The 18,656-nt window shown below is 46.1% G+C and overlaps 2 protein-coding genes across 2 annotated transcripts in view; both read left to right on the plus strand.

The window, feature by feature from the left end:
- Positions 1-5,284: 5,284 nt before the first annotated feature.
- LOC134431481 (fibrous sheath CABYR-binding protein-like) lies at positions 5,285-8,334 on the plus strand. Its single transcript, XM_063179497.1, has 3 exons — positions 5,285-5,447; positions 5,532-7,845; positions 8,262-8,334. Exons 1-3 carry the CDS (start codon positions 5,285-5,287, stop codon positions 8,332-8,334), a joined length of 2,550 nt encoding a protein of 849 aa, XP_063035567.1.
- The window catches only part of CLIC6 (chloride intracellular channel 6), a 28,266-nt gene continuing 17,467 nt past the window's right edge, over positions 7,858-18,656 (plus strand). The window contains exon 1 of the mRNA XM_063180464.1: positions 7,858-7,936. The gene's annotated coding sequence lies outside the window, so the exon portion shown is untranslated. The remainder of the gene's footprint in view (positions 7,937-18,656) is intronic.

Below are 18,656 nucleotides of genomic sequence, written 5' to 3' on the forward strand. Positions count from 1 at the left end.
GGAATTCAGGAATTCGGGAATCCAGGAATCCAGGGATTCAGGAATTCGGGAATCCAGGAATTCGGGAATCCAGGAATTCAGGAATCCAGGAATTCGGGAATCCAGGAATCCAGGAATCCAGGAATTCAGGAATTCGGGAATTCGGGAATCCAGGAATCCAGGAATTCGGGAATCCAGGAATCCAGAAATCCAGGAAATCAGGAGTTTAGGAATCCAGGAATTCAGGAATTCAGGAATCCAGGAATCCAGGAATTCGGGAATCCAGGAATCCAGAAATCCAGGAATTCAGGAATTCAGGAAGAGCCTCTGGAAGCGATGGGAGCAGGGAATTCAGAGCTCGGCAGGGATTTCCCGAGCAGAATCAGAAGCCTGGAGTTGTCCAAAAGGAGCCAACACGAGGTTCCAGGGCAATCACCCGGACTTTGCTGCTTTTCAAATTCCGAATTTAATCCTAAACCACGATTTGATTGAATTAGACTAAAAAAACAATATATAGTGTCTGGTTTTTACCTTGGCTTCATTATTCTATTTTTTCATTATAATTGTGCTGCTTAACCAAAAGAAGAGGAAAATCGAAGCTTCTTTTGGACAATGAGCAGAAAAGGAAAATCGAAGCTTCTTTTGGACAATGAGCAGAAAAGGAAAATCGAAGATTCTTTTGGACAATGAGCAGGTTTAAAGTACTTGAATATAATGAAAGTGACTGAGTTTGATTTCTTTGCAAGCTTTGTTGCTGTTTTTTCAACATATTCCAGAGTGATTTTTTTCAGAATGTAACTCCGGGCTGCTCCTGTGGGAGCCGGGAATTCAGGAATTGAGTAAAACCAGAAGGAAGAGTTGGGCTCGGCATGAAGGAGCATCTCCTCCTTCTCTCTGCTTGTTCGGCCTCATTTTTGGGGAGATTTTTGGGGGGTTTCTGTGCTGCCCAGTGCAGCACCCGGGATTCCCCTGTGCCCTGAACGTTCCTGCCTTTGTCCCGAGCCCCGGAGCAGCTGCCGGGAATTGGGCAGGGATTGGCCCGGATCGGCTCGGCACAGATGGCAGCCCCGCAACCCGCCGGGATTTCCACCAGGACATCCCTCCTCCTCCTCCTCCTCCTCCTCCTCCTTCCTCTGAACCCTCCCAGCCACGAGATACCGGAATTTCACACCAGGAAAATCAAGGAACCCGGGGCAAACGGAACGAACATCCATGTATTCTGAAAGCAGGAAAGAATTCTAGTCCTCCCATAGAATTCTTTCACTTGCAACTTTGTCTTTCCCACAGTTAAAATAGCATTTAAAATAGGATATAGAACGGGCTTATACACAAATAAAGGGGTCTGGGGTTATTTTTTTCCCATCTCAAAGTGTATTAATATTCGGTATTAGTATATAAGTGTTGATAATACAGTATTCATATTCTTATATAGATAATTTTTTATGCCACAAGTGCTTCTTGTCTCCAGCCAGGCAGTTTGTACCTGTCTGTGTTTACCCTGACAAATCCCTCCCTCCATCCCAAGCTGGGGACACCCAATTTAATTCCCCCCCTTCTTCTGGAGCCTCGACTTCCCTCTAATTCCCAGTGCAAAAAATCCGAAGCAAAAGGAGTTGTTTATTTTGTTTGTTTTTTTGTTTGTTTTTTTTTTCCTTATCTCTGGCTGTAAAAAAATATTACAACTTCGGTCTGCAGTGGGAAGAAAAAGGAGTTCCAATAATCCGAGCGAGTCCAGCCTAATTAAAACCCCCCAGGGATAAAAGTTGTCCCCACCAGACTGCGAGGGGATCTTCGGCTGTGGCTAAAGCCTGACATCTGTGAGCATCAATTAATTAATTAATTAATGCCTCCACTCATCCTTTAATAAAGAAGTGTGCGCTAATCCTCCCCGAAGCCGAGCTCCGAAAATCACATTTATTAGCCAAGGGCTGTTTTAGGAACAGATGGGGTGTAAAGAGCTTGACGGAACGGGGGGGGGGGGGAGCGCGGAGAGCGAGAGATTAATTAATTAATTAATTAATTGTTAAGTAATGAGGGATGAGTGAGGGGAGCAAGAAATGCAAAGCTCCGGGATGCCCCTGGGTTTAACATTTCTGTATTCCCAAAATTCCTTCGGGAAACCCAGAGGTGACAAGGGACCTCTTCACCTGTCCCCGGCTCTGTCTGTCCTGCTTCCCGCCCTGTCCCGGTGCCCTCACAAGCTCAGTTCAGCAAAATGACAAAAATCGAGAGAGGGAGAGCTCAGAGAGATCCCTGACAATGATTCCTGCCATTCGCGATGGCATCAAGCACTCCGCCTGAAGTTTGTGTCCCCCAGGAGAATCAGCGGCTGCCCGGGGAGCTGTTAGTCCTCAGCTCTGTCTTTGTAAGGCTCCCGAGAGTGTTTAAACCAGTTAATCTTTTGTTGGGCTTAAACCCGCGCCGGTGTTCGCGGCAGGCACGGCTTAGCGCAGAAAGGGATTTCTGTTGGTTTTTGGTCTGGTTATCACTGAAAGGGTTTGGGCTTTGTTGGCCTTGAAATCCTCACCCTTGTGAGAACTGAAGGCAGGGAACGGGTAAATAAAGGAAAATAGGATCGTGTGTTAATGGATAAGCTGTGCAGGGAACAGGGCACAGGCAGCTCTGCTGGGCTCCACCTGACCGGCAGGACACAAATCCTGGGTCACACTGGGAACCTGAGCCAAACCTGGCACCAACCCAAAGGAGCCGTGCCAGAACCCAAAACATCCAATCACCCAAAGGAGATGTGCCAGAACCCAAAACATTCAATCACCCAAAGGAGCTGTGCCAGAACCCAAAACATTCAATCACCCAAAGGAGCCGTGTGAGAACCCAAAACATCCAATCACCCAAAGGAGATGTGCAAGAGCCCAAAACATTCAATCACCCAAAGGAGCTGTGTGAGAACCCAAAACATTCAATCACCCAAAGGAGATGTGCCAGAACCCAAAACATTCAATCACCCAAAGGAGCTGTGCAAGAGCCCAAAATATTGACAAACTCAAAGGAGCTGTGTGAGAACCCAAAATGTTCAATCACTCAAAGGAGCTGTGTAAGAACTCAAAATATTGATGGACCCAAAGGAGCTGTGTGAGAACCCAAAATATTCAATATTGGGATATTGGGAATGAGGAATTGTTCCCTGCAGGGTGGGCAGGTGCTGGGATGGAATTCCATCCCTGGATCCCTGGCAGTGCCCGAGGCCAGCCTGGACACTGGGACAGTGGGATCATCATTAAAGATCATGGCAGGGATGATCTTTAATGTCCCCTCTGACCCAAACCCTTCTGGAACTCTCTGACATGACCAGCCTTCAGGCCAAGGTTAAGAGCCCTTCAGGTGAGGATGAATAAACCAGTATTATCTCTCCAGAAGTTACCGAGTTGTGTCATTCTACTGCTATCAAACCCCGTAAGAGATCGGGGAGATAATTGCCTCAGGATTGTCTCACCTGCAATACCTTCATTGGCAGGTGCTGAGTTCCTGCTCCTAAATCCTCATGAGCCGCTGTTCCCAAATCTTCCAGGGATGACCCTCTGTTCCTAAATCATCTTCCAGGGATGTTCCTTCTGAGTACAGCTGCCTCCATTCTTCTGTCTCACTCGGGATGCACCTCCGGGCCAGCATCAAAGAGCTGCAGGATTGTTCACTGATTTGGCTGGCCGTGTTTTATCGGGGCAGAGTGTTTGACCCGCTGCAATGATTTATTCTGCAGGATTTCCCCGCTCCTGTCGGCTGCATCTCCCCCCTTCACACCCACTCCAAACCCCGGCTTCTATCCCTGCTTTGTTCCCTCTTAAATGTAAAAATATTTATATTTTATAATGGGGTTATATACTCAAATATAAAAAGTGTATATACAAATACATATATATATATATATACACTATATATATATACACTATATATATACATATATATATACACACACTATATATATACACTATATATATATACATATATATACACTATATATATGTATATATATATACATATATATAGTGTATATATATGTATATACATATATATATATATGTATATACATATATATACTATATATATATATATTTCATTGGATTCTGCTGTGAATCCAATATATACACTATATATATATATACACACACTATATATATATATACATACATATATATATGTATACATATATATATATACTATTTGTATGTACACAAAAGTATATATACAAATATAAAACTGTTTAACTGTCTGTTTTTTTTTTAAATTAGGATACCTCACTCTGGTCAGCCAACTCTGCCTCCGCTGTTCTGTCAGCACCTCGAAAATCAGGATTATTTTCCTCATCTGAAGGAAAAGTTCTGACTTCTTTCTCAGCAGCCGATGGCTCTGCTCAGGACACGCCGTTTCCCACCCCATTTAAATGCAAGCTCGCAGAGGATCCTCGCACATGAATGAAAATTACTTAAAAGCATCGAATCCAGGTGTTTATTTCCTTACACAGAGCGTCGTGTTGTTCCCTTTTACAACTTTCGCGAGCTGATAAGGACACATCTCCCCTTTTAACAGCCTTTGGAGCAGCCCGAAGCGGCTCATCCGTGTTTTTACCCAGGCGTGCAGGCCCGCGGGGGCTGTGCCGGGTCAGAGCATCAGCAGCGGTGTGGGTGTGCAGGGGGCTCCTTCCTGCAGCTGGTTTGGGAAATGAGGCCGGCAGAGCCCCAGCCGCACCTGCCCGCAGGTGTGAGCCAGCCTGGGCACGGCGAGCAGCAAAGCAGGGCACGGACGGGGCGAGGGGTGCGAGGGCAGCCCCGAGCGGGTGCGGGCAACACACACAAGCACGGAGTGGAGATTTTGGGCCACTCTGCAAAGGCTCCGGTGCCGGCGGGCGGGGGTGGCAGCGCTCGGTGCGCCGCGGTCCCGCTGCACAGCGTGGCTGGGCACGGGCTGTGCCCGGAGCGGTGGGACAGGGCAGGGGCTGTGCCCGGAGCGGTGGGACAGGGTAGGAGCTGTGCCCAGGCAGGGGTAGGGACTGTGCCCAGGCAGGGGCCGTGTCCGGAGCAGTGGGACAGGGCAGGGCAGGGGCTGAGTCCGGAGCGGGGCAGGGGCTGTGCCCGGAGCAGGGGCAGGGGCTGTGCCCAGGCAGGGGCTGGGCCCAGGCAGGAGCTGTGCCCGGGCAGGGGCAGTGCCCGGAGCAGGGGCAGGCGGAGGGAGGAGCGCAGCCCCGGCCCCGGCCCCGCCGCGCAGGCACCGCCCCCGCTCCCCGGCCGTGCCCGGCGCTGCTCCGCGGCCGCTCCGCTGCTCCGGCTCGTCCCGCGCTCACGGCGGTCCCGGCATGGCGGAGAGCCCGGGGCGGCCCCCGGAGAGCAGCGATGTCCCGCGGGAGGGGGCTCGGCCCGGGCTGTGCCCCGAGGGGGCGGCCGAGCCCCCGGACGGGCCCGCGGAGCGGCCGCGGCTGAGCGCGGAGGGGGCGCCCGGGGACAGCGGCTCCCCCGAGGGCCCGGGGACAGCGAGCGGGGACAGCCCGGGGACAGCGAGCGGGGACAGCGGGGGGACAGCGAGCGGGGACAGCCCGGGGACAGCGAGCGGGGACAGCGCGGGGCACGAGGGGCGGCCGGGCGGGGAGCCGGGGGTGACGGACGGGCCCGAGGCGGGCAGGGCAGAGCCCGAGGGAGAGGCGGGGGCAGCGGCGGAGCCTGAAGGGGCAGCCCCGGGGGGAATGGAGCCCGAGGACGCGGCTGAGAGCCCGGCGGGGACGGCGCAGGAAGAGGCGGCCGCGGCAGCGACAGAGCCCGAGGACGGAGCCGCGGCCCCGGCAGGGACGGAGCCCGAGGGCGCAGGGGCTGCTCCGACGGGGACGGAGCCCGAGAAAGCGGCAGCGGCGGGGACGGAGCCTGAGGGAGAGGCGGTGGCACCGGCGGGGACGGAGCCCCAGGTGAGAGAGGCGGTGAGGGAGGAAGGCCCGGCGGAGAGAGAGCCCCAGGAGGCGGCCGCGACTGTCCCGGCAGAAGCAGAGCCTGAGGAGGCTGCGGCGACAGCCCCGGCAGGGACAGAGCCCGGGCAAGGAGAGGGGACAGCGCCATCGAGGGCAGAGCCCGGAGAGGCGGTGGGACAGGCGGCCCCAGAGGGGACAGAGCCCGAGGACGCTGTGGCGACAGCCCCGTCCGGGACAGATCCCGAGGAAGCTCCGAGGGAGGCGGCCCCGACGGGGACAGTCGCTGAAGATGCGATGCAAGAGGCAGCCCCGACGGGGACAGAGCCCGAGGAGGCCGTGGGGACAGCTCCAGAGGGGACAGTCCCCGTGGATGCGGTGCAGGAGGCAGCCCCGGCTGATGTGACAATTCCCGAGGATGCGGTGCAGGAGGCAGCCCCGGCTGATGTGACAATTCCCGAGGATGAAGTGCAGGAGGCAGCCCCGGCTGATGTGGCAGTCCCCGAGGAGGCGCTGGGGACAGTCCCGAAGGATGAGCCGCAGGAAGCAGCTCAGGCAGGGACAGTTCCTGAGGAGGGGGCGGCCCCGCTGGGGACAGTCCCCAAGGGTGAGGGGCAGGAGGCAGCTCAGGCAGAGACAGTCTCTGAGGAGGGGCTGGGGACAGTCCCCGAGGATGCGGCGCAGGAGAGAGCTCCAGCAGGGACAGTGCCTAAGGATGAGGGGCAGGAAGAAGCCCCGGCAGGGACAGTCACCCAGGAGGCGTTGGGGACAATTCCCAAGGATGCGGTGCAGGAGGCAGCTCCAGCAGGGACAATCCCCAAGGATGAAGAGCAGGAGGCAGCTCCGGGTGATGTGACAGTCCCCAAGGATGTAGTCCTGACAGGGACAGCCCCTGAAGATGCGGTGCAGGCGGCAGCCCCGGATGATGTGACAGTCCCTGAGGATGCTGTCCCGGATGATGTGACAGTCCCCAAGGATGCTGTCTTGGGTGATGTGACAGTCCCTGAGGACACGGTCCCAGGTGATGTGACAGTCCCCGAAGATGCTGTCCCAGCAGGGACGGTCCCCGCGGATGCTGTCCCAGGTGATGTTACAGGCCCTGAGGACACGGTCCCAGGTGATGTGACAGTCCCCAAGGATGCTGTCCCAGGTGATGTGACAGTCCCCGAGGATGCAGCCCCAGATGATGTGACAGTCCCAAAGGATGCTGTCCCAGATGATGTGACGGTCCCAAAGGATGCTGTCCCAGATGATGTGACAGTCCCCGAGGATGCAGCCCCAGATGATGTGACAGTCCCAAAGGATGCAGCCCCAGATGATGTGACAGTCCCCGCGGATGCTGTCCCAGGTCCTGTGACAGTCCCCGAGGATGCAGCCCCAGATGATGTGACAGTCCCCGCGGATGTTGTCCCAGGTCCTGTGACGGTCCCCGAGGATGCTGTCCCGGGTGATGTGACGGTCCCCGCGGATGCTGTCCCAGATGATGTGACGGTCCCCGAGGATGCTGTCCCAGGTCCTGTGACGGTCCCCGCGGATGCTGTCCCGGGTGATGTGACAGTCCCCGCGGATGCTGTCCCGGGTGATGTGACGGTCCCCGCGGATGCTGTCCCGGGTGATGTGACGGTCCCCGCGGATGCTGTCCCAGGTCCTGTGACGGTCCCTGAGGATGCTGTCCCGGATTCTGTGACAGTCCCCGAGGATGCTGTCCCAGCAGGGACGGTCCCCGCGGAGGGCAGCGCGGACGCTCCCCAGAGCCGCGGGGCCCTGCCCGGCTGTCCCGGGTCCCCGGGCGGCCCCGGTGCCGAGGCGGAGGCGGAGGCGGAGCGGGCACCGGCAGCCCCGGCGGGGAGCGGAGCCCCGGGCCCCGAGAGCGGCTGGGAGCGGAGCCTGAACGGGGAGCGGGAGCAGGAGCAGCTCCGGGAGGACGGGACGGGCTCGCCGGGCGCCCCGGAGGAGCAGGAGGAGCAGGAGGAGCAGGAGGAGCAGGAGGAGCAGGAGGAGGAGGAGGAGGAGGAGGAGGACAAGCAGGACCACGACATCTCCCTCTTCGTCAAGGTAAGGCTGAGGGGCTGCCGGGGAATCTCCGCAGGGAATCTCCCCTTCCTGATAATGTTCCGAGAAGCATCAGCCTCGGGAAGAACCCTCTGGAAGAACAAACCACCAGAATTCCCTGGAGGCTTTCACCGGGTGCTCCCTGATTTCCATTAGCCATGGAACAATGGCATTTACTTCCTTTAGGTAACAATTCCCGTTATCCCAGGTGTTCCAAAGGATCCTGTGGGGAGGAATTTGAGTGTGGCAGGCGCGGGGCCAGCCCGGCTAAGGTGATTTGGTCATTAACGCCCGATATAAACGTGTCTCTGCCTCCCCGTTCCTTCAGGAATCGCTGGCGTGAGGAGCTCCCCGCGGGTTTCCAGATCTCCAAAGCGCAGGGAGAGGGGCTCTCATCATAGGGGCTGGGAGGGAAGAACCTGGGAAATGCCGTTTCAAATGCAATGCTGCGATTTTCTATTTTCTAACGCGAATTATGGGCGACATTTAGAGAATTGTCCCAAATTTTGGCAAGGCTGAATTCACAGTCAGTACACTTGGAATTGCCCAGTTCGTGTTTGTTTGAAGGGAAGATTTGGGTTACAGGGAAATAGGGGAAGAAAACAAAAAGGAGGGGAAAACTAAAACAAATTTCTGATATTTTACTGAGTAGAGCTTTAGACCTTTCTATCCTGTGCCTGGAATCCCACCAAAATCCCTGGGATTTGGCATGGGAACAGCAGCCATCCACAGAGCCTTTATCAACGGGGATTTTTGGTGTGTTGGAAGCATCTGGAGCTGATTTCTTCCCTCTTCTCTGACCCCTCTGGACTAAAATGTGGAGCAGGGTAGGACAAACATAAAGCTAAGGAAATAAACCTGGGGAAGCAGAAGGCATTTGGGAACCTTCTCCTCCACAAACAATCCCATCTTGTCCCTCCTGAGCTGGCTGAGGCTGCTTCTGCCAGCCAGAATTCACAGTCAAAATTATAATTAAAACAATATTAATATTAAAATTAATATTAAAACGTGATGCCTTCCACTTTATGGGAGGAAAACACAGCCAAAACAAGAGAGCAGCCTAGAGAACAAGAGCATTTTTTGTGACTCTGTGGTCCCCAAATATTAGGATTAAACGTGGGCTTTGAAAATATTTGTGAATTAATAAAGGCAGAAGGAGAAGGGAGGAGCATTTTTGTGATGGGCTTCATATTTAAGAATATATTTATATGGGCTTCATATTTAAGAATGCCTAGAAAACAATCCAGCTGCTTTTCTAATTATTTCTGTACTACAAAGCTTGAGTATTTTACCTCACCTGGAGCTGGATTTTTGTAGTTGGGCTTGGATTAGTTTTTAGTCAGAGGCTGGCATGAGTTTCTCCAGGAAAAGGAAAAAAAATCCAGCTGGAGAGCTCAGTGTCTCCCCAGGCACCCAAATGGCCATGCCATGGTTTGATAGCGCAACAGATATACAGAGAAATATAAAAATAAACCCCAAAACGGGGGAAAATGCATAATAAAACAGCACAGGAACAGAGCTGGAATAATCCTGGCAGTTCCCCTGCTGGGGAAGATTACCCCAGGCCAGGCCCACATTAAGATGCTGTGGCAGTGATTATGTTCTGAGAATCATCAGCCTCAGGAGGAACCCCTGGAAGAACAGAACACCAGAATTCCCTGGAGGCTTTCACTGGGTGCTCCCTGATTTCCATTAGCTCACGGAACAATATAATTTATTTCCTTTAGGTAACAATACCCTTTACTCCGGGTGTTCCAAAGGCAAATGTTCCCCAAGGTCACCCAGATATCCTTTCCTTGGGAATTCAGTGTCCCTGGTGCCTTGTGCTCTCTGCTCCTCAAGGACTTTTTCCCCTTCTGTAGCCAAAGCTCTTTATTGATCAGAAAACTTCTGTAAATGTCAGAATTTATTTCTTTTTTACCATTTGAATATACATGAACTCTCACTCAAATTCACTCCATTGATTTTTAAGCAATACAACATTTATTCAAGACTTAAGAGCTTATTTCTAAATTGAAATTGCTATCTAATTATTTATGGATGGAAAACTCAACAGAATCACAGCTGCAGATTTCAGAATTCCAAAGGTGCCCGAGGATTTCTCTGTACCACAAACACTTGGCCAAACAGCCCAGCTGGAGCACAAGGCCTTGCTCATCTCCCTCAGTTTCAGGGTTAAATGGATTTTAGTCAAAGCTGGCCATGAGCACAAGGTGATAGATTTTATCCAGGGAAAGGCGGGGGATTTATCCACTTTGGTGGCATTCTTGGTCTCTACATCATTTCTCTCCGTTCAGAGGATGATTTCATTCCCTTCAGAGACAGAATTTCCCTGAGATACCCCCGAGTGACTTTGCACAGAGCAGTGCAGAGTTACAGAAAGGGCTGGAAAATGGGAAAGGAAAAGCTTTGCTGGGAGTACAGGAATGGGAACAGCTGCATCCCTGCCTGCAGGGTCTGTGCCCAGCTGGAATGGCAATGGGGGTTTCCTACAAAAAAAAAATTCTTCTTTTCTCTGATGTGATGAATCTGGGCCTTAAATAGAACTTGCATTACGAAGCAGCAACTGAATTTTGAGTGCTGTAGGTGAGAATTCCATGTGCAGCAGGAGCTCAGCTCCCTGAACACCTGGATGTCCTTTCCGTGGAGTCTGGGCTGCGCCTGGTGCTTGGTGTAAACACTGCAATTGTCACCACTGGGGAGGTGCTGGTGCTGAAAATCTGGATTTTTCCTCCTCACTCAGGGTGTGACTGGGTGAGGTGAGTGTGGCACACAGCCAGGAGCTGTTGTGCTGTGTCCAAATGCAGGGGGGCAGCTCTCTATGGGCCTTTCTTGGTGCAGACTCACCACAGGAGCTCAGTATTTCAGTGATCTCAGTAAGGGAAATGAAAGATTTCTGTGTGCAGAATTTCCCTGCGCTGCTCCTCGGATACCCTTGAGTGATTTTACTCTCCCTGTAACTTGTGCAGAGTCACAGAAAGGGCTGAAAAATGAGAAAGGAAAAGCTTTGCTGGGAGTACAGGAATGGGAACAGCTGCATCCCTGCCGGCAGGGTCTGTGCCCGGCTGGAATGGAAATGGGGGTTTTGTTCCCTCTTGTTCCACCAGCTCCACACCTGGGGGTTCTGCTCCCTTCTCCTCACTCCGTCTTTTTCTCCTTCCTGAGCTCCACTCCTTGGACCTCAAGGTGCCACTTTTAAAAAAAAGTTAAGTCTTTAAAAACCCTGACATTTTTTGTAAGTTGCTTCCCTCCACCATTCCTTTGGATATTTTCATTTGCATTTTAAGTGAGACTTCTGCTTTTTTAACTGGGGAGTTCTGAAAGCTTTGAGCTGGGGACAAGGTAGGCATGAGGCACAGCTGGGACTCCATGGGCTGGGAGGGCTTTTCCTGTTGTATTTGTGTTTCCTATTGTATTTCCTATTCCTATTGTATTTGGATTTCCCCCAGATGAAGGAAGGAGTGATGAATCTGACTCCATGTTCTCAGAAGGCTAATTTATTATTTTAAGATACTAGATTATATTAAAGAATTATATTATAATATAATTATAAATATAATATATTATTATACTATAATAATAATAATAATAATAATAATAATAATAATAATAATAATAATAATAATAATAATAATAATAATAATAATAATAATAATATACTATTATAATATCATTATTGGTTATTCTATTCTATTCTATTCTATTCTATTCTATTCTATTCTATTCTATTCTACTAAAGAATACAGAAAGGATATTTACACAATGCTAAAAAGATAATAATGAAAACTTGTGACTCTCTCCGGAGTCCTGACACAGCTTGACCCCAGTTGGCCAGTGAGTGAAAATAATTCACAGCAGAATCCAATGAAACAATCACCTGTGGGTAAACAATCTCCAAACACATTCCACATGAGCACTACACAGGAGAAGCAAATCAGATAAGAATTGTTTTCCTTTTTCTCTGAGATTTCTCAGCTTCCCAGGAGAAAAATCCTGGGCGAAGGGATTTTTCCAGAGAATGTGAATGCCACTTTTTCAGCCTCAGGGATCTGGGGATTCTGTGAGAGTGATCCCAGAAGAAAGATGCCCAGCCCTGAGCCCTGTGGGGCTGCCCAGCAGGAGCAGCAGAGCCCCAGAGCTGCTGCTCAGGCCTGGCTGCGCTGATTTGGGGTCTGTGGCTGCACAAAATCTCCAGAGCAGCGTTTCTCCCAAGCCTGAGCAGGAAGTTGGCTCCTTTCCTGTGGGTATTTGCCCTCTCACAGCTCCCTTTGAATGTTTTTTGTTTTTTGTTTCAGCTGGAACATGGCAATTCCAGGTTCCCTAAAGCAGCTTAGAGGAGCTGGCATTACAAATTCCATTCATAACTCCCGGGGTTGTTGCTGGGGGCTCCATGAGCAGCAGCTTCTCTGTGGGTGGGAGTGAGGTGGGCTGCAAGGTCCCTCCCAAACCTTTCCGTGGTTCTGTGATTCCAGGAGGGGCTGAGGGAGCTGGGAAGGGGCTCAGCCTGGAGAAAAGGAGGCTCAGGGGAGACCTACAATTCCCTGACAGGAGAGGCAGTGAGGTGGGGTTGGGCTCTGCTGCTGTGTCCCAAGAGGAAATAAATTGTCATAAATTGCACCAGGGCAGGCTCAGGTTGGAGATTAGAAACAATTTTTCCTTCTGGAAGTGGTCATGCCTTGGGCTGAGGTGCCCAGGGAGGTTTGGAGTCCCTGGAATTGTCCCAGAGCAGTCTGGATGTGGCCTTGGGGACAGGGATTGGGGTGATGCTGGTGGCACTGGGTGATCCTGAAGGGCTCTTCCCACTTGGTAATTCTGGGATTTAGACAACTGACAGACCAACATCCTTTCCAGATTGACATCAACCAACAGACAGAAATCAGTGATCAGAAATACAAAGTTGCATCTAAGTTATTTTTGTATGATTTAGTCAGAGCCACTGACTGGTTTGGGTTGGAAAGGGCCTCAAAGCCCACCCAGTGCCACCCCTGCCATGGCAGGGACACCTTCCAGTATTCCAGATCGTTCCAAGCCCTGTCCAACCTGGCCCTGGACACTGCCAGGGATCAGGGAACCACAACCCCTTTGGGAAAACATTTCCTGGAGTCATCCTTTGCCTGGAAGTGTTAAATAATCTCTGTGGAAGTGTTAAATAATCTCTATGTTCCCCCAGGACTGTTCAGGCCTCAGGCCCCTGCTCATCCCCAGGGCCCATCTCTGTGGTTTGAAGGTTGGTTTTAGCCCCAAAAAAAAAAAAAAACAAACCGAAGGAAAGTCAAGGTCTTCAAAGGCTCCTGGCCCTATTCCTATTTTTACTTCCTCCCTGCAGTAAAGCCCACACCATGTGTTGTGCTTTAAGCACAGGCTTAGGGTCACGTGCAGCGTAAGCCCCTCACTAAGCAGGGAGCCCCCTCCTGATCCAGGCCCAGGACTCAGCCTGGATTTGGGGCTGCCTGGAACCAGCAGAGTCTCCTGACACATCAGCCGGTGCCAAATTCCACCCCTGGGGCCTCTGCCCCTGAATTTTGTCTTTGCACAACTGCTCTTTATGTGAGCAGCACAGAGCGGGCCAAGGGTGCAAGTTCTGCTTGGTGCCCTCAGGCCCTGCTGGGTTGAAATTCCACTTCAGCCCCCTCGGCTCCTGCTGAATTTCCCTTGTCTGAAATTGCACTTCAGCCCCCAAATCCTGTGGGAGAGCCCCAGCCTTGCTCAGGAGCCTCCCCGGGGTGTCCCTCTGCCTGTGGGACATGGCTCAGAGGTGGTCATGGTGGGACTGGGCGAGCTGGAAGGGTTCTTCCAAATGTCACCATTTTGGGATGAGGGGATCATCCTGCAGCTCTGCCAGGGAGTTCTCACTATGCCAAAAAATATTCAATTTTTCTGAGGTTTGATTGATTGTCACAGACATATTTTATGAAAAATCCTTTTGCCAGGATCTTTTCTCCTGAGAAGCTGAGAGGCCTCAGGAACAAAATGTAAACATTGATTATCTGCTGCTGTGGAATGCAACAGGTGATTGGTCTCATGTGGATGTTTTTAATTAATGGCCAATCACAGTCAGATGGCTCAGAATCTCGGGTCAGTCACAAGATTTTATTATCATTCTTTTCTATTCCCTTCAAGCCTTCTGATGAAATCCTTTCTTCTATTATTTTAGTATAGTTATAATATATCATTTTCTTTTAATTTAATATATATCATAAAATAATAAATCAGCCTTCTGAGACATGGAGTCAAGACTCTCATCTCTTCCCTCATCCTGAGATCCACAAACACCACCACATATTGATGTTTTCTGTGGAGGAATAACAAACCAGTCTAGAGAACTCCTGGCATCCACAAATATAAAACATCAGAGTGTGGGGAGTGATGTTCTGGAAAGGGATTTGACCAATTACTTGCAAAATATAACTGTACTAAAATCAAATTATTAAAAACATCAGGGGAACTTTGGAAAGGGCATTCTTTAAATAAAAATCTCCTTGCTGAGATGATCCAATGTCCCCCTGTGCTGAGGCCCTGTGTGCATTTCCATTTGCAATCTGATTATTTCCTGATCAAAACTCAGCTCAAGGGACTCTCTTCAGCTGCTCTCAGTGGCAGCACTGTCTCAGCACTGAAAGTTTTAATTCTTTCCTAAAAATACCGATTTTCTCCCAGAAACAGCTTCCACAGCCTGGCACTGCTGGTGGAAGCACAAGGACAAAAGTGGAATTTCCCTTTTTGCTTCATTTCTCTCCACATTTGAGCACATGTAAAAATATTGCAAATATTCAGAAGTGGAGTTGTCAGAGACCAGAGCCAGGCAGCAGAATGGGAGCGGTGGAAGTGGAGCCTTCCCCGAGTTATTCAAATGGGGCAGTTATAAATGAGTTAAACATTGACTCAGATTGCAGAGAAATTCCCATTTTGTCTTGGTGAATCATTGACATTTCCCTGCTGGCTGCTGTGGAAATGATCTTTAACATTTTCTGTATTTTAATAAATACAGAAAAATCAGTTTTTTCATAATGGAGTAGATGAAACTCAAAACAGGCTCCAAATATACCCAAAATTATTCAAAATTTTTATAGGAATTGGAAGTTACACTGGGAATGGAAATTCAATTTTATTCCATTTTTACATGTTCTTGGAGGGCACCTTCCCACTGCAGCTGACAGGATTTATTTCATTCTTTCTGTGTGGACCAAAACATCACCTTTATTCTATTTCTATTCTTTCTATTTTATTCTTTCTATGTGGACCAAAACATCACAAATTATTTGAGGTGAAAAAACCTCCCACACTCTTCCAATATTTCACTTTTACCTCTTGATTTAAATTAGGAATATCATTGGCAAAGTATTTTCTACCCAAAGCTGCACAAAGGACCTTCTTTATCTTCAGTATTTCTTAGAATTCTTTAAGTATTCTTACTATTCTTTAGTATTTCTCATTTATTTATTGGTTTCCAGCACAAATCATAGGTATTTTAAACATATAATTTATATTTATTTTGTTTGTATGTATTGTATAGAATTTATATGTATTAATTTCTATCACATAAATTAGTTAATTTATTATTAATAATAAATTAATATATTATTATTGATTTTAACTTATTTTATAATTTATTAGAACACATATACTATTTATCTGCATTATTATATTACATATAATTTATTACATATACTACAAATAATTTATAATTTCAGTTTTAATGAATTTATTACATATAATTTCTTACAATGAATTTATACACAAATAAAAATTATATGCATATCAATTCAGAAATATAATTTATAATTTTATATATAATATATATAATTATATATAATTTATACTTTACATACTATTTAGTATTTCTATTTATGGTTTACATACTATTTAGTATTTGGTATTTACATACTATTAATTATGTATTTATTATATGTATAATTATTATATTACATAGCATGTACAATTTCAGTTTTTACTGAATTCATTACATAGAATTTCTTACAAGGAATTTATACACATATATAAAATTGATATGCAATCAATTTAAAATTTAGAAATATAATTTATAGTTTACATACTATTTCTATGTATTAATTATTATATTCCATAGAATTTATAATTTCAATTTTTACTGAATTTATTACATAAAATTTCTTACATAGAATATATGTACGTAAATGAAATTGATATGCACATCAAATATATATAAATATACTATATAATTATATATAATTTATCATTTATATACATACTATTTCTATGTATTAATTATTATATTCCATAGAATTTATTATTTCAGTTTTTACTGAATTTATTACATACAATTTCTTACAAAGAATTTATACACATATAAAATTGATATGCATATCAACTTAGAAATATAATTTATAGTTTATATATAATATATAGATATAATTTTTAGTTTACATACTATTTCTTGTTTCTATTTATAGTTTACATACTATTTATTATTTATTAGTATTTACATACTATTAATTACATATTTATTATACGTAACTATTATTATATTACATAGAATTTATCATTTCAGTTTTCACTGAATTTATTACATATAATTCATTACATAGAATTTATACACATATAAAATTAATATGCATACAATTTATAAATACAATTTTTAGTTTATATATATGATATATAATTATATATATTATAGTTTATATACCTACTATTTATATGTATTTATTACATTACATAGAATTTAAAATTTCATTTTTTACTGAATTTATTACATAATATATATAATTTTATTATATAGGTATATAATAACATATGAAATAATGTATATTATTATATATTTATACATAATATAAATATATAACAATGTATTATATAATATATAATATAAATATAATAATGTATTATATAATATGTAATATATAATATATAATATATAATATATAATATATAATATATAATATACCATATGTAATATGTAATATGTAATGTATAATATATAATATATAATACATTATATACTATATATTATATATTATATATTATATATTATATATTATATATTATATATTATATATTATATATTATATAGTATATAGTATATAGTATATATTATATATTATATAGTATATATTATATATTATATATTATATATTATATTATATATTATATATTATATATTATATATTATATATTATATATTATATATTATATATTATATATTATATATTATATATTATATATTATATGATATTTGACATATAATATATGTGATATTGTTTTATATGTATAAATATATAATATATATAATTATATATATAATTTCTTACAAAGAATTTGTGCATATATAAAATAATACGCATATCAATTAATACATATAATTTTTTTAAAATTAATTCCGAGTTCCATAGGTAGTTTTTATATAATTTTTAGTGCCATTTCTGTATTTGGCTTGGCCCAGCTGTGTTGCAGGCTGAGTGTGAATGCAGCGCAGAGCAGGAAATCCCCTGTAATCCCTTTGCCCAGCCCTGCACCCCGTTTTGAGGAACACAACCCCCTTTGTTGCAGTAATTCCCGGCCAGGGTTCCCAGGGGACGTGGGCAGTTCTGTCCCCGGGCTGAGCTGGGATCGGGAGCAGCAGGGAGGGCCAGAGCCCAAACTGCTGCCCTGGCTAAGGGTAAGAGCCTTTGGGCCGTGCTTGTGACCTGGGAGTGCTTCCAGAACGTTCCTGCCAGGAAGGGATCGCCTGGAATGTTCCCTGCTTTCATTCCATGGCCTGGGGCTGGAGAACAAACTCCTGGGCACAGAATTCCCTGCGCAGGAGGGTGGCATTGCTGCTGGCACATCCAAAGCTCTGGCCTGGAACTGACTGCACCTGCCCTGCTCAAAGGGCTCGGGGCTCCTTCCACTCCTGCAAAGGCTTGGAAATGGTCTTGAAAACTGGAATTAGACTGGGGAAGGATTAAAGGAGTGATACAGCAGGCTGTGGGATGGGGCAGCTTTCCCACCCTCACAGGGAGGAATTTCCTCCTAAAAGAAGACAAAAATTCATCATCATCATCAATCATCTGCTGAAAAAGCAAACAAATGGTGCTGACTCCAATCACTGAGTGAGACACAAACCAAGGACAACCCAAAATGCAAACCAGAATTGCAAAAGGGCATTTACTGCTGTAGGAGAAGGATGCTCCCAAATTGGGCAAGATTAATTCAAGCTCTGCTGAAGTTTTTCACACTCAAGTTTTGCAGCTCAAGTTTTTCAGACTTTCACTCCACAATCTAATTTCCCATTTATTTTGCCATTTAATTTTCGTAGCCTCTGCTAAATCCTGTAGCTGCTGCAGTGGCTTTTACTGCAGGTCTGGTGCAGGGAGACACATTTGAGAAAAGAAAGCTGAAATTTGTATTTTGCCATTGTAATTTCATTGGATTTTAGGGATTTAAAAAAAACCAAACAACTGTAGAGAGCCATGGCTGTGGCTGGAAGTTCCTGTGACACCATGAGGGGCCTGGCCCAATGCAACAGCAATGTTGAAAATCACAGGATTTGTTTATTTTCCTCTTTTTGTAAAGAGTGCTTTCACACATCATCTTTAATTTATTAATTGTAAATAAGTTGAATATTAGTAAAACTCAGTCTCTAAAAATGCAATACAAGACATCTCACATTTTAATTTTCACCTGCACTCCCTTGGTTTTTGCTCACTTTACAGAATTCTCATTTAATAGTTCATTTATTTATCACCTTTATCAGAACTGGAAGGGTGTA

This window comes from Melospiza melodia, chromosome 2, assembly GCF_035770615.1.
Source record: "Melospiza melodia melodia isolate bMelMel2 chromosome 2, bMelMel2.pri, whole genome shotgun sequence".
NCBI classification, from domain to species: Eukaryota; Metazoa; Chordata; class Aves; order Passeriformes; family Passerellidae; genus Melospiza; species Melospiza melodia.

Excerpts from the sequence above, each read along its gene's own strand:
- LOC134431481 (XM_063179497.1), top strand. The coding sequence starts at position 5,285 with ATGGCGGAGAGCCCGGGGCGGCCCCCGGAGAGCAGCGATGTCCCGCGG. Across the intron at positions 5,448-5,531 it reads GGACAGCGGCTCCCCCGAGG|CGAGCGGGGACAGCGCGGGG; the intron begins GCCCGGGGACAG and ends GCCCGGGGACAG. Across the intron at positions 7,846-8,261 it reads GCCCCGGAGGAGCAGGAGGA|GAATCGCTGGCGTGAGGAGC; the intron begins GCAGGAGGAGCA and ends CCGTTCCTTCAG.